Source organism: Sciurus vulgaris (genome assembly GCF_902686455.1).
Source record: "Sciurus vulgaris genome assembly, chromosome: 2".
In the NCBI taxonomy this organism is placed as follows: Eukaryota; Metazoa; Chordata; class Mammalia; order Rodentia; family Sciuridae; genus Sciurus; species Sciurus vulgaris.
Genome location: NC_136462.1, coordinates 50,331,523 through 50,346,846, shown reverse-complemented (window position 1 = coordinate 50,346,846; position 15,324 = coordinate 50,331,523). Strand labels below are relative to the sequence as shown.

The 15,324-nt window shown below is 42.1% G+C and overlaps 1 protein-coding gene across 1 annotated transcript in view; it reads right to left on the bottom strand.

Annotated features, from left to right (window-relative positions):
• Positions 1-100: 100 nt before the first annotated feature.
• Positions 101-15,324, bottom strand: part of NID2 (nidogen 2) — a 60,520-nt gene continuing 45,296 nt past the window's right edge. Inside the window, exons 12-21 of the mRNA XM_079120917.1 lie at positions 14,349-14,468; positions 13,357-13,590; positions 9,277-9,498; positions 8,534-8,703; positions 6,178-6,307; positions 5,499-5,670; positions 2,943-3,100; positions 1,986-2,109; positions 975-1,087; positions 101-786 (exon numbers count right to left, since the gene is read on the bottom strand). Of these exons, the coding sequence (XP_078977043.1) occupies positions 776-786; positions 975-1,087; positions 1,986-2,109; positions 2,943-3,100; positions 5,499-5,670; positions 6,178-6,307; positions 8,534-8,703; positions 9,277-9,498; positions 13,357-13,590; positions 14,349-14,468 (1,454 nt within the window). The 3' untranslated portion in view covers positions 101-775. The remainder of the gene's footprint in view (positions 787-974; positions 1,088-1,985; positions 2,110-2,942; positions 3,101-5,498; positions 5,671-6,177; positions 6,308-8,533; positions 8,704-9,276; positions 9,499-13,356; positions 13,591-14,348; positions 14,469-15,324) is intronic.

Here is a 15,324-nt window from a genome sequence, read left to right as displayed (position 1 = left end):
TATTTGTATAATTAATGTGCTCCCTTGTGGTTAAGATGCATGCCAGGCCCCAGTTTGTCACAGAACAGTATAGATCCTTAAGTTGTAGGAAAACAAATTTTATTAGAGTAATCTAGAAAATGTGAAAACTGCTACATCTTTGGTATTTATAAATGTAGTACTTTTGGTGGTTGTGTCTATAGAGGCACTTATGGGATCAGAAAATACAATCATTCTAGCACCTTTTAATATAAATAGAAATGCACTGATGCAGAGGTAAAAAAGTCTTAGAACTTTTGTTGGGAAACTATAAATAAGTTGGTCTTTCCCACCAGTTCTGCATAGGCTTCTGTAACTATAACTACACTGATCTTTAGGATTGTATTTTAATTGTATTTTTATACTGATCACATGTGCTTTAATTTCCTGGCCAGAAAGAATCCATAGCAGAAATCAAATTTAGAGGCTTTAACTCTAATTGGTTCTTAGTTTTGTGAATTTGCCCTTTTAAATATGATATGCATGTTTACAAAAAGTTGCTTTAATAAGCAACGATTAAAATTCTATTTTTTTAAACTTGCAATAACAACCTTTGTTTTTAAAAATACAGTAGTAAAGATTGAGGTATAAACTTTTCACAAAATATACTTAGTCTTGTACATTAAAAATGTTCATCTTGTATGTCCAGAAACTTCTAATGACCAATTCCTTTTTCACTGTCTTTGCCTTTTCAGTAAATGTTCTTTAGGGTCAAGATTCTGATTGTAAACTTAAAGTCCTCCTTTACGTTTCATATTCATTTTCTTCCTGTGAGGAAAAAGGGCAGAGTGGTGAGAATTTTGTAACTAAGTTGCAAGACCAAGTCTATTTCATTTTATGCTAGGTAGACTTAAGGTAGTAAAGATGGCAATGTCAGTGGCGGCAGGAGTAATCAGTATTACAGAAATCTCTTCACTGCTAATTCAAAAAGAGCATCCTGTTATATGTTCATTTACCTGTAGGGCAGTAGGGATAGACTGCAGTTATCCCATAGAGGTGAGATCGCTGCTCTGGGAGATACTCATCAATAAACTGGCCACTGTCTTTATTTACTGATATAACACCATCCCTGGCAAAAAAAAAGTAAATTCATGGAAATTTAATCAATAGATAAAAAGATACTAGTGGTTAGATAAAGTAAGCTAAATCTCTGCCAACCTAGAATATGTTATTTAAATCAAGTTAGCCAAATGAGTTTTTTTCTCGTGGAAGAGTTGTCTAATACCAGTGGTTCTTAAGGTGATACCCAGACCAATATCACTTGGTAACTTATAGGAAATACAAATCCCTGGCACCTCTCCCCCTACCATCCCACAAACCTACTAACTCAGCCTCTGGGATGGGACCTAGCAATATGTTTAAAATAAGCCCTTGGGGTGATGTTGAAGCCATACTGAAGTTTGCAAACCACTGGTCTAAATCACTTGTTCTCAGTCCTAGCTGCATTTAGAGTCACATGAGGATCTATTAAAATATTGATGTCTGAATCTTATGCCAGACCAATTAAATCAAAATTATAGGGAATGGGGTAAAAGAACGTAGATGTTTTGTTTTTTAAATGTTCCCTAGATCCTCATTTGAGAAAGTCTAAATAGTATTTTTCAGTCTCCTAGATAATATTATTAAAAAAAAAATTCTTAAAAAAAAAAAGCCTCATACCTACTAACTGCCTTATGGTACCACATAAGGGTAATCTTATTCTCTGAGAAACAGATTTAAAATAAGCATGGCTCCTTTTAAAATAGGATATTACCAAATAATCTGCCACTTTAAGCTACCTATGGTCAATAACATTAAGTTTCTGGGTTCAGAAAGCATGATTTCAAAATCACTAACCCTTGAAGAGTAACTACTAATAAGGAAATAATGAAAAACCTCAGTAGAGGGCTTAAGTACCAAAGTAACTCACTGGTAAAGTGTGATCTCAAAAAACATTTGCCTTTTCAGGCAGAGTGCGCTGAGCTCACCTCCTCCAGTCTGTGTGGTAGAAGTGATCTGTGTAGCTAACGATGCTGAAGGGGTAGTTGAGGTTGTTTTGGATGACACGCCGTCCAGTTCCATCAGGTAGTGTACACTCCAGTTTTTTGGTTCCTTTTAAAACAAAGAGGGAAATGAGATCCTGCCATGCCATGAAGAAAAGAAAGCTATTTTATCAAATATGATAGTGGTAGATTCCTTCCACAGGAAAACAGAAAGACTAGAAAATGGGACATTTTATTCTCATTCCTAGTCATTAGCAACTGCATAATGAAAATTTTGAACTAGCTAAATAATTCAAGAATTTCAATCCCAAATACTTTTTAAAAATGTAGTGTTTTGGACAATTGGGTTGTAAGTGACCCATCTGCATTATAGTCCTCTTTATTAGATAATAAATTCAAGAATAATATTTTCCATATTATTTACACAACTAGATACATAGCATCTTTCATTTATTCTAAAGAAATGTACACAACAGAAATAGATAAACCTGGGTATTAACCCAAAAGTATTACTGAAAGGAAGCCATCCTGCCACAACCCTTTTTAATATTCTCAGTATAATATACTATTGAAGTAACAAGTGTTAAGTTGTAATACTGGTCCCAAAAGGCAGAATAACCTCAATTGGTTTATCCAAGCTGGTGAATTCAACAGTGGCTAATATTTTAGTTTAAAAAGTATGCCAGGTGCCCATTGTTGAGGTCAAACAGTACAGATGAACTGTCCAATTCAGCACCCCTAAACCAAACCCCAGAAAGCTCAAAATAAGATCTATTACAAAATTCTCTTTAAAAGTTTATAGACCAAATAGATTGTTATACTGTTATAAGTTTAAATTAAAAGATCTACATGATGGAATTTGTGTTTTTTGTAGTAAAATCTGTCACAGTGTACACACCCACTGTAATGAAGGGTTATATATTTGCATTTCATCAGTATTACCTGCATCTGCCCAGCACAGCAGTTTGGAGAAGGGATCAAAGGTTAAACCATTGGGTAATCCAATGTCTTTATTAACCAGTATTCTTCTGTCTTCTCCATCTAAAGAAGACGTTTCAATTTTAGGTGCTTCTCTATTCCAGTCTGTCCAGTACAAGTTGCTGTAGATAAATTTTTAAAAAAGAATGTAAAAGCATAGCTGCAGGGTCTGGAATGTAGCTCTGGTTGAACGCTTGCCTAGCATGCAGGAGGCCCTGGATTCAATCCCCAGCCCCACAAAAAAATAATGATAGGGGTGCAGCTTATGGTAGGCAGCATCCAAGATGGCTGCCAGTATTTCCCCATCCTGTAGTATTCATATCTTTAAGCAATTCCCTTAAGTTTGGGCTAGATTTGACTGAAGTGGTAGGATATCACTTCCAATATTAGGTTTCAAAATGCTGTCTTCTGTCATAGGTTCCTTCTCTTGCTCCTTCTGAAGGAGGGAAGGTAGATGCCATGCTGAAAGCAACCCTATAAAGAGACCAATCTGCCAAGAAACTTGTGTCTCTGTCCAAAGCCAGCAAGGGCAGAGTTTTCCAAGAGCCATCACAAGTGCTTGGAAGTGGATCTTCCCTAGCTAGGCCTTGCGATCACTACAGCTTGGCCAAAGTCTTAATCAGAGCATTGTGAAAACTGATATGTAGTAAATGTGATTGGTGACTAATTTGGGGGGGACACACCAATAGATAACTAATGCACAGTCATCTCCTACTTTTGCCTGTAACAAGGTTTTCTGACAGTTGGAACAGTATGGAAGAAGTAATTTAAGTCTATCAAAATTCTTGCTTCTTAGATACCCCTAAGATACCCAACTGCCAGAAATGCTTAATTTACTGAAATGCTGAATTGGATCTTAAGCCTAGAATCCAAAGAAATGCAGTTGTTAGAAACTATGGAACTTGTCAAATCCCCTGGGTCAAGGAGTTAGGAGGGAGATCTTCCAGGAAAAATACTCTGTGATGCTTGTCAAAGGGCAATACACCTGGCCCCCAGGGGTAGAAACACTAAGCCAGGCAGCTTACCTTGAATGCCCAGTTAAATATGCAGATCTCTAGAAAATTCTCTCAATTGGAAATAGGTTACGTGTTTAAAAAAACGGTTTATAGAGAAGTAATGATGGATGCACTGTCTATAAAATACTGTTTCATAAAAGGTATAGTCAGTTGAACTACAGTAAGAGGAAGGAGGAAAAGACCATGGGTTTCCTCTGCTGAGAACTTTATCTTTTATACCTAACAGATGATGGCTGAGAGTGAAACCCAAAAAGCAGTTTCCACTTTGAGCTAAGGTAGAGGCAACCAGAGAGAGGGCAGGGCATGCTTTATCCTTTATAACCTGTCTCCTCCAAAATGATTTTAAGGTACTGAAAGCAGTGAGTGCTGAAAAGCTCACACAGATATACAACTTTTGATATAAATTACTCAAAATCCTTAAGGCAGAAAATTGGAAGGGTACAATCTACAGAAAATTAAAAATATTCAGGAAGGTTTAACGACTAAGACTGAGCAGTTGTGGAAGATTTAGTTACATGTCAAGGTGTTTGTTTTCATTAAAAATTATTTTTAAAGTCCTTCAGTGTTGTTATTTTCTATCTTGATAATGAATGAAGTTCTAATTTCATTTCTAAACTCAAGGCAGTGATTTGGATGTTAGTTTTAAAATATGCCTTTTCCTCTAGGTCACGGAGCACATGATCAGGCATCACTTCTCCATAACTAGCAGCTCTTCCCCAGTTTCATGTCAAGTACCAAGGAGCAATGTCAGAAAGGCAAGTTTATCAAAACAGGGTTCCTAAGAGGGTTTTTAATTCTTGTGACTAAGTCAACTGGAGTAAAGATATACTCCAGTTCTTCATCTATAGAACCCCAAATTCAGAACTACCTCTGAGGCTTTGCACTTAAGTATTTTTGAGATTTCTGAACTGAAAACTACTTTGCTGAAGGTCTTCTCTACTGATGTGAAGGGCTGCTGTGGAGTTTTGTTTGGTAAAAACTCCACTTAGGTACAGCAAGAGTTTCTCAAGTATAAAAATCCTTCTTGGTTCATTAAGTCCTATAAGTCCCAATAAGCAGCCTTAGTAATTGTCACAAAGAGGGAACATTTCTAAATGCCCAGTATCTGAGCTTTGGTTACAGAGGAAAACTGCTATGGCTTTAACACTATGGTTTCTAAATGTGCTGAATGAACTTGCTTTTTCCAGTGTAAATGTCGTCTCCTGAGGCCTTGCCTGATCATCTGGTCCAGCCGTCCTAAGTCCCTCTCATAACACTCTGAATTCTCCACATATCACATCACAGCTGAATATTATTTGTTCATGGTCTTATTTAAACTCCATGAAAGAACAGATCTTCTTTATCTAAAATAGTGCCTGGCACCTAGTAGTGGGTCCTCAATAGATATGGAGGTTAATGCATTTGAGCTTTTACTCTTTTGTTCTGATCCTCCCCATACTATTTAAAATCCAGGGGCTAAGTCAGGATCCATAGGTAACAGGAGAATTAGGGAAGCCCAGCTGACCCTCTGATTGGATCCACAGCGATGGCACGGGGGTTCACCAGATCTGTGTGGAAGAGGACCTTGCGCTCGGAGCCATCCAGCTTGGCCCTCTCTATCTTATCAAGGCCACTGTCTGTCCAGTACATTGTTCTACGGAAGTGGTCGATGGCAAGTCCTTCTGGGCTTATCAAACCTGGAAATAAAGCAAAGGCAGAGCTGTAGAATTTCTAGGACATCAAGAGTGAACTAGAGCAGAGAGATCTGCCATATTTGAACAGTTTGCAAAAAAAGAAAAAAAAAAAAATGAGCCTGAAAGAATCTCTTAATTCACCAGAGGAACCAACTCTTTTGTTTTTTTTAGACCGCCTCTAGCTTCTAAGTATACTAATAGAACTACCACCCTGATGTCACCAGGTATCTACTGTGCTGAGGGACAAGTAGCATAAACTTGCTATGCCCTGCATTTGTACCCTGAGTCCTTTCTTTTGAGAAGAGCTCATGGTAAGAGTCACCTATTGAAACGGTGTTTGAACAGGTTTGCTTACAGAGAGGCTGGTCTTATACAACTCAATAAAGTGACTTGTGTAGAACTTAACCTCCCCTGTTAGATGAAAACAGAGGGAGATTTTGGCATAAAACAGGCAAGTGACTTAGTTCAATCAAAGGAAATGCAACGTGTCTGCTGAGTGAAGCTGCTGACCTGAGTTAATGATAGTCTCGGGCTCTGCTCCTGGTTCCAGGCTGGCACGACTGATTGTCCTTCCAGCAACATCTGTCCAGTACACCATCCTTTCCCGGCAGTCATAATCAATTCCCACAACTATGGAGCCCTTCATGAACCAAATCATAAAATTAGAAGCATTAGGATTCTTTGGATCTCCCCATCCTCACCAGGTTCGTGTTCACACGGGCCATGAGCTACTCTGGACTGTGGTTTTACAGGCAGTAGAGCAGAGTGGTTTTTCGTGTAGGCCGTGGAGACCTCCCCAGGGTCACAGCCAGGCTCAGCCACTTAATAACTGTGAAATTCTCGTACTTAACCTCTCTCCATAGGCCTTCATTTCCTCATTTGCAAAATAAGCCTAATAGCAATGCCTACTTCAAATGACTGCTATAAAAATACCATAAATTCTTATAAAGCATCCTAATCAGTAATTAGTATACAATAAACCCCTCAAGAAATAGTATAACCACTGCTGGTAAAAAAATTAGATAATTTCATGGGGAAATCTAGTCTCGTCAGTGAGTAGAGGGCAATCTAAGGCAAAGTCATTAACACTTACTGGGGCAAAATAATCCTTTCAGATGTTACACTTTTGAAAGAGCCTTTCTAAAATTTGCCAATATATGCCAACACAAACTATCGTCCCCACCCCCGACCCCCGTACGTAGACTGAGTGAGGTCTTTTCCCTACCTGACATGCAATCATCCTTACTCTGCCCCTAATTTTTAATACAAAGCAAGTCTTCAGCTGTACTCCATAAAAAGTCTAATTTAATGGGCTTAGGAATTGGGGAATTGTGATCTCCCAATCTTTGGCTAGTGAGGCTCCCTTCATTCCTTACTACTTAATAATAACAATGTCTTTTATTTAAAAAACACTGGGGCTGTGATATTCCTTTCCTTGACTCCACACAGGACTTCCTTCAGTTTCCAACCCCACCTCCTGCTCTGAGAACCCCAGCAAAAGTGCAAAGCAGCATCAGAGGCCATCTGGCTGTCCCTGAGGTCACACCAGTTCCCATATTACCCAAGAAAGCCTCCTGGGGCTTGCCTCTAAGACAGTAGCCACTGCAAGAGACTGAACAATGCAGGATTTGACTCTTTAGAAGTAGGCAGTTTATATGGCGGGGTGGGGGGAAATTAAAATGAATAAGCCATCTGTCCCAGGCAAGTATACACATTCATGCAGACTTCCATTAGCCCAGGGAATCATGGGATTCATAAAACAAGTTTCTTGGGAAAAATGTCCCAGTTGAAGCAAATTTCCCTAAGGTGTGCTTGTAACACATGTCCATATCTCTTCCTGTTCGATCACCACCCTGTCCCACCAGGGTTATGTTAAGAAATAAAGTCAAGCATCTGACAGGGATTAGAATAAAAGATGGTTAACTTGAAGCAATGGCAAGTTCTTTTAGCTTCTGCCTCTTCTGGAGAAGCTTACAAAACAGTATGCTAGAGTTCATGGGGAAAAAAACCTCAAATTTTAAAAAGGTAGAGAAAACATATTTTTTATGATAACTGCTATTAAACTTCTTTGCAAACAAATAAGTAGTTCATTAATAGAAGGAAATATTAACATGAACCCTAAATCATTCTTTCTCATGGCGAGCAAATACCCTGAGTGGAGTTTAGATATAGATACTTCCATTGTGCATGTCAATGCCTTTTCTGCAAAGTCCTCTTTTCTATTCCCTATTTGAGAGAGGAAAAAAAAAAAATCCCTTCTTCCAAATTGGACTGTCTTGATAATAGGGAAGCTGCTGGTTCAGGAAGTGACAAGAAGCCCAGAGGGAAAGATCCACACACTCCGTTGCCAGTATTCCACACTCCAGATCTTCATTATGAAGGACTCAGAGAAAGTTGGGAAAGAGGTGAGTCAAAAGGACAACCAAAATGGCCAGGGAGGGCTGTGACAGGCAGTGCTTAGCTCATTTCCACTTGGGGTTCTCTACTGACCACAGAAGCCACCCTTCAGTTATCACCTCCTGTCCTTTGACTTCCAGGATCTCTGCGGAAATGGCTGTGACCTGGAGAGAACCCTGGAGACTTGGGTGAGATTCTGTCACTTTTCCCTACCATCACCATACAGCCTCCGCATCCTGCCAAGTCTGAAACTCCCTTTCCGTATATTGAACCCTGTGAACCCACAGGTGAGTGCAGTTGTGACCGTTCAGATGTGACTCCCAGCAACAGAGCTTCTGTGGTGGTGGCATTGGACCCATGTAGATTGCAGAAACCCTCAGGGATTTCCTGCCCTGGTATTCTTGGCTTGATCCACAGGGTACTTCCAGAAAGCCCTGCAGCCCCACCCTGCCCGAGAACTCCACTTTACATGCAGTGACAGCAGGGTCTTGGCGGCGTCCTTCTGAAGCCTGGTGCCATTGAGGGGCAAATGGCCAATCTGCTGGCCCTGGGCGTAGAGCAGGAAAGTGCCCACTGAAGGTGGGGTCACATCAGGCCGGGGCGTGGGCCGGACTGTGGGCGGAGCGACCGTGGGTATACCTGCCCAGGGGAAAGAGTAGGAGGGCATGGGGAGGGAGAAGAGAGGAAACAGGAGGGTGGGGAGGAAGAAAAGTTACTTTCTCACATCCCAGAGCATCCAAAAATATCAAAACTTCTTCACCTAGACAGATGTGCTCCAGATGTTCTTCAAAAGAAATTCTAATTTCTAGAGTCTTTTCAAGGATCAATTATGTAAATCACTGCCAATTACGAGGACTAAGACAACAAAACACTTCCCTCAGAACAAACCAGACGGTTTTGTTTCTGAAAGGAAGATACCTCTTTGGTTTCTGGGGTGACACTGCCCTTTCATCCTGGGTTGGGGAGTGGGAAAATAGCATGTTGACTGGAGTTCTAGCTGTTGTAAATGCAGTTCTAACTGCTAGTGACAAAACCAATGTTAAATCCAAGTTGGGCTATTAGGGGGACCAGATTATAAATCAACACAGTATAATGAGGAAGTGACTTCTTTGATCGGACCTGGCAACCCCATCACCCTCGGTGGGCAGCGACCCTGCAGAAGGACCTCGGTGCTGCTAAGGTGAGTCTGAGCTGGGTCCCCTAAGTGCTTACATGCAGGGGTGATGCCTGGTTGTGAGCGTGTGCCCTGCACCTCTCTGCCATCTTTGTCCACACACCAGCAGAAGTCGCTCTTTCCGTGGCACTGCAGGGGGGTGAAGTGGCCTAGGTCATCACACTGGGGCACATACTGGTCATCTCTGGGTGTGCCGCCATAGTGCTCCAGCAGGTTTTCCCTCCAGCGCTCACAGACGGTCCGAGGCCTCTGGGTGGGCTCTGAGCAGATAAGGAAACAAAGAGTCTTTGATTGCCTTCAGAGGACAGCATGGTATATAGCACAAGGACCTTCCTTCTACTGTCCAGTAATGAGGTCTCAAACCCCTGAATATTGAGCCAGGGAAGCAAATGTGTCCTAAGAAGTTCTCTGTGGGGATTTCAAGAGATCCTCTTGATGCTCCTGTCTCCCCAGGCCAAGAGGATCCACAATCAAACCCCAGCCACATCAGGAAAGAATGAGAGGTAAGATCCATACGGCAGAGTTTGCTCAGCCTTGGGAAGGGGATGATCTTGCTCAGGCCAGCAGAGGCCATGTGAACAACTGCTTGCACCATAAAGGACCTCTGCTGACAGAGCACTTGTGCAGACTTTGGGGACTCAATGGCCTATGTGATGCTTAAAACCAATTGTTATTCTTTTCTCCTTGCTTCAAGCTCCAGGGCCTGCTACTGAGAGGGCCATCCCGAACCTGAACCTGGCCAGTGTCTCCAAGTTATTGTTAAAAGCCAGGCTCTGCCACATAGCCCTCAGTACTGGAAAATTACATTGAGTAAAAAATAAATAAATAAGACTCACTGTAATTAGTGTGTGGAACATGGTAGAGGTGGTAGCAGGCAACTTAAAACTCCCAGACAGTTGGTTTCTAGAAGTTCTTTAGCCACTCTACTCCTGGGACTGTCAAAGCTGATCCTTTTTCTGCAGGTTCTAACTTTCTGCCACGTTGCTACCCCATCTCTTTTCTCCAGCATTCTCCCCTCCTCTCCCTTCCCTCCCAGCCCACACCATGCTTAAAGCCTTGCTGACTTCTGCTACTAAGCCGTTCCCTCCCGGATTGCTGTCACAGGGCTATGGGTGATTCTGTCTGAAAAAAAATGCTGTGGGTTGTTGAATTAACGTGTTCATTTATGATAAGATTACCCAGAAGAGTTCAAATAAGAGGACATGCTTCTCCTTCCTTTTTAATTCCTGCAACTCAAAGCCTACAGTCTGTAGAATCACACAACCAAGTATCTACTTGCTGCCTCCATTTGGATGCATAATAGAAATCTCAGATAGAAACTAACAGAACCTAAGCTAGGTGCAGTGGTGTACACCTGTAATCCCAGTGGCTCAGGGGGCTAAGGCAGGAAGATTGCAAGTTCAAAGCCAGCCTCAGCAAAAGCAAGGCACTAAGCAACTCATTGAGACCCTGTCTCTAAATCAATGCAAAATAGGGCTGGGGATGTGGCTCAGTGGTCGAGTGCCCCTGAGTTCAATCCCTGGTCCCCCCCCACCACCACCAAAAAAAAAAGAGAAAGGAACAGAACTTGGTCTCTGGCTTTCCCTATCAAATCTGCTCTTTTTCTAGTCTCTTCAATATCAGTAAATAGTCCTCCATTTTCTCATTTCTCAAACTCATTTTTGACTCCTTTCTCTTGCTCTTTACATCCAATATATCAAAAAAACGCTGGCAGTTCAAAGACATTCTGAACATCTTCATGTCTCACCACTTCCACCCCATCCCTGTGGTCAAGGCGCCATCGCCTCCCACTGGGATTACTTCTACAGCTGCGCTGGTTTTCCTGCTTCCAACCTCCTGTGCCTTCCCTCCCCCTAAACCAATGTAAACTCAACCATCAGACAGAATGGTCCATTTAAAACAAGGCATTTCGTGGGACTCCTTTGCTCAAAACCCTCCAATGACTTTGAAGAACAAAACTGGAAACATTATAATACAGCTGCAGCGGGGACAGTTTCTCTGGGAAGCAGGAAGATGGTGGATTAAATCCTCTGCATTCAAACTCGACTAGGTCCACAGCAAGGCTCACCAGGTTTGGGGGAAGAGGAGACCCCTCAGTTTGCCACTACAACTCCTGACCCACAGGAAACAAAGCTCTGAGACCTCATGGAGAAGGCAGGACTTGATTTTCCTACCCAAGTACTGCTCAAGGAACCAGGAGACAAATGGCTACCTCCTCACACCCCTGTCAGCCACTTTAGGGTGGGACACCCTGGGGAAGCTCCTGACACCACCCTGCTCTACATTCTGAGTTTAAGCATTCATTCTTGGTTCAAGAGACCACCCAAGGCACATCTCTTGGTTTGGACAGAGGGCAGAGTCAGTTTCTGGGGAATGGGCCTCAAACCACTCAGAATGTGGGCATCCCTCACTCCTTACTATTTGAAGCTACTTCTCAATCCAACCATGGATTTTTATTTTCCTCTTCTGGTTGGCAGAGGCTTAAATATTCTAAAATCTTGGGCACAGAACATCCTTGCTCCCCTAGAGCTGACCCCATTATGCAGATGAGATTAGTTAGAAATGGCAGCCAAGCCAAATCAGTGCCAAGAGAAAAGTCTGGGCCATGAGAAAGTCTGCACAAAGGAATGTGTCCCTATTTTAGTCATTAACTTCTCAGCCTGAATCACTGTCCTTAACACATGCTTGTCTTAATAAACTTAATAGAATTCTGAATCATTCCTCTAAGGCACCTCCCAGCTGGAGTGGAACCCAGACTTTCTAAAGAGAAGTCATAAGTGAAACAGGGTTTCTCTGCACTCTTTTTTTTTTTTTTTTTTTTTTTTGAGTGGGGGGTAACCAGAGATTGAACTCAGGGGCACTTGACCACTGAGTCACATCCCCAGTCCTATTTTATATTTGATTTAGAGACAGGGTTTCACTGAGTTGCTTAGCACCTCGCTTTTGCTGAGGCTGGCTTTGAACTCGCCATCCTCCTGCCTCAGCCTCTGGAGTCGCTGGGATTACAGGCGTGCGCCACCACACCCAGCTATGCACTCTTTTAAACATGCAGAATCTTTTCCTAAAAATAGGGACAGAGAGGAATTGGGAATTTTACTGTGGATCAAACTACTACCAATTTTCACCTATATGACTCTCAGAACCACTGAAGTCCTGGCCATAACTATTAAAATTCTTAAAAAGTCTCAAAACTGTTGGTGATTCTCCAACATTCTCTATTTACTCATTAAAATCCAAGATGAGTATTTTTGGGATCCTTCTCAATAACAAAAATGGATTTTGAATAGCAAGCTTGTGGTTATAGGAATCATTTTGGCCAAAATAGTATCAAACTTATCCTGTAGTCTTCGTATCAGTTCTACCATTTAAAAAAAAAAAAAAAAAAGGAAGGAAAAAAAAAGGTTCACCCAACTCAGCTAGTAACAGAAAGCTGCCTTAGATGCCTGCTATTAGCATCAACTGTGTACACTTGCTAACCATGCTCTACGGGCAGAACTCAGATGATGACAAGCATGTTCACCATCAGCGTCCCTGATCTTATGAATGAAAATAAATTCCTATGCCTCTTACAAAGGTGACTGAGGCAAGAGGGATTCCCTATCAACATGCTGGATAGGCTGGAGAGGGCTGGGTCACCCAGGTAGAGAAAACTAGCTGATCCACCCATAAGTTTCATACTTATCTTTCCTATCCACAGGAACACAAACTTAAGACTGCATCCTGCAATTCAGAAGGCAGAGGTAAGAGTTACGTAGGAAGGCAGTTTTCCTTCTGGACAAACTTGAGTCTGTCAAGGTCCTCTAGCCTCTAAGATCTTACTGTGACCTCAGCCTGACCTAGATAATCTGAACTTCCAGTCTGGCACTCAACAAGGATCGAAGAGGCTGGAGTTCAATGTGTGACAGATCCAATGTATCACATGTGCATATGTCCTCATAACAAACATGCATATTAATCTAAGTGTTCCTTGGAGGAAAGAGGCTATCAAAGGATGGTGGCCAGACATTCCATGTCTCCGTGATCTGAGCAGGGCTTATAATCCACCCTACCATCAGCACCATTCTCCTTCTTAAGCCCCAGGCCCAAGCTGTTCCAACTTCCTTTTCTGGTGGGCTCACCTGGTGGTGGCCCGCAGTGAGGTGGAGTGGAGCCAGGAGGAGTCTGGGTACCAGGGACTTCGTGGCCATTGGGATCCACACACCAGCAGAAGCCAGTGCTGCCATGACACTGCAGGGGTAGGAAGTTGCCCTGCTCGTCACACTGGGGGATGTGGAGCCTGGACCCAGGGTAGGCATGCTGCGCTTGGGCATAGCGCTGCTGGTGTTCACAGGGCTTCAGTCCAGAGGTGGAGTCTTCCGGAACCAAGGCAAAGAGAGATACAAAGGAGAAAAAATAGGTAGAACAATCCATCTACTTTAACCAGCTAACATCAAAGTCTCCTGTGCCATTTTCCCTACAATTGGAAGACACTGTGGCATGGGAAAAGTAGGAAGGCACCAGGATCTTAGAGTCCTGAATTCTTATTTAAGTTCTGCCACTATTTAAGTTGTTTCCATATCTCTTAGTTTACTCTCTAAGGTCCTAGATGACTGTTAAGTGGACATAAACCCTTTCCTCAGCCTTCAGGAGCCTACTGCTGTCTGGGTGAAATGAAGAGCAACTCATGGCACCTGCCCAAACATCCCAGAGGACTTTGGAGAGAACAAGTCAGATTCCATCAAGCTCCTGAGCCCCAGAAGTCTGAGAAGTCTGAGAAGCCCCAGGTCAATGGCAGTCACGCACTTGGGTGTTCACCCCTGACTCACCAGTCCTATTTAATATACTTCTCAATATCTCATCCAAATCACACTCATCAAAGCAAAGTGGATCACTGGGGCAGTTAACCAGAGCAGCTACTAGGCAGAATAAGGGATGGGACAAACTCCAGACCTCCATAAATGTTAATAGCCAGCGAGCCCTAGGAAAGAAGGCAGCAGGAGGTAACTGAAGAACAAATCCACCCACTAAGGCCCCAGACCAGGCTAAATAAAGAGTGGACCAAGCATCAGAGAAAGACACGGTTGAAGGAACAGCAAGATTCATGTGCCTAGTCTGGCCCTCCAAACCTTACCAGGTGTGCACTGAAATCCGTCCCCGTGATATCCAGATTGGCAATGGCAGGAGAAGGAGCCAGGGGTATTGTAGCAGGTAGCTGCAGGGTGACATCTGTTTTCTGTACATTCATCAACATCTGCAGAGGTCAGGAACCAGACAGAGAGAGAAGGAAGGAAGAGCATGACTTCATTACACACAATCTGTGCATCTACATGGGCTCAGGACACATACAATAACCAAGTGTCAACCTCAGAAGACCTTTGGACATAACCAGAACAATGCTAATGCCTAAAGGTCAATTTAATGAAAAACATTAAGGAATGTATAAGTTAGCATATGAGAGAACATTCAGTATAGAAATCAAACGTGTGGTTGCTCAGATAAAAATATCCCGCAGTATATTTCTAGAGCATCTTTCATCTACAGTGAATTCCAGGAAGTTAATACCTTTGAACTAACCTTTAGACTATAAATCATCAGTTTCCTTTCAGTAACATTGCAAGGAAGATAAATATAGGAACAATGGTATTTTTTTTCTTCCATTGTTGGCACCATCTCCCTAGAATATTCACAGAGAGATGCAGAGGAACTAGATGAAGCTCTAAACACTTCTGTATTAGAAGCACATAGTCCTGCTATCTAGAACCTCCAATTAGTCAGAAATTTACTTTTCACTTATAGAAGAGAAAAAAAAAAAGAAAAATACTGTAAGCAAATATCACCAGCAGTTTTAAAATAAAAAAAATATATATATATATACATACACACACACACACACACACACACACACACACATATATTATATATATCGCATATGTTGGGCAAATTGGTATAAATAACTCAGGCCTCTGCATGCCCCCCCTGGTACCCTGAGGATTTTCATGTCTCAGAACTGCAAACACTTCAAACAAAAGCCAATTCATATCCATTTTTAATTCATTTACGGCAATTAGCACGTGCTAACAATAGCATGTCATTCATCTTCCCTGCCC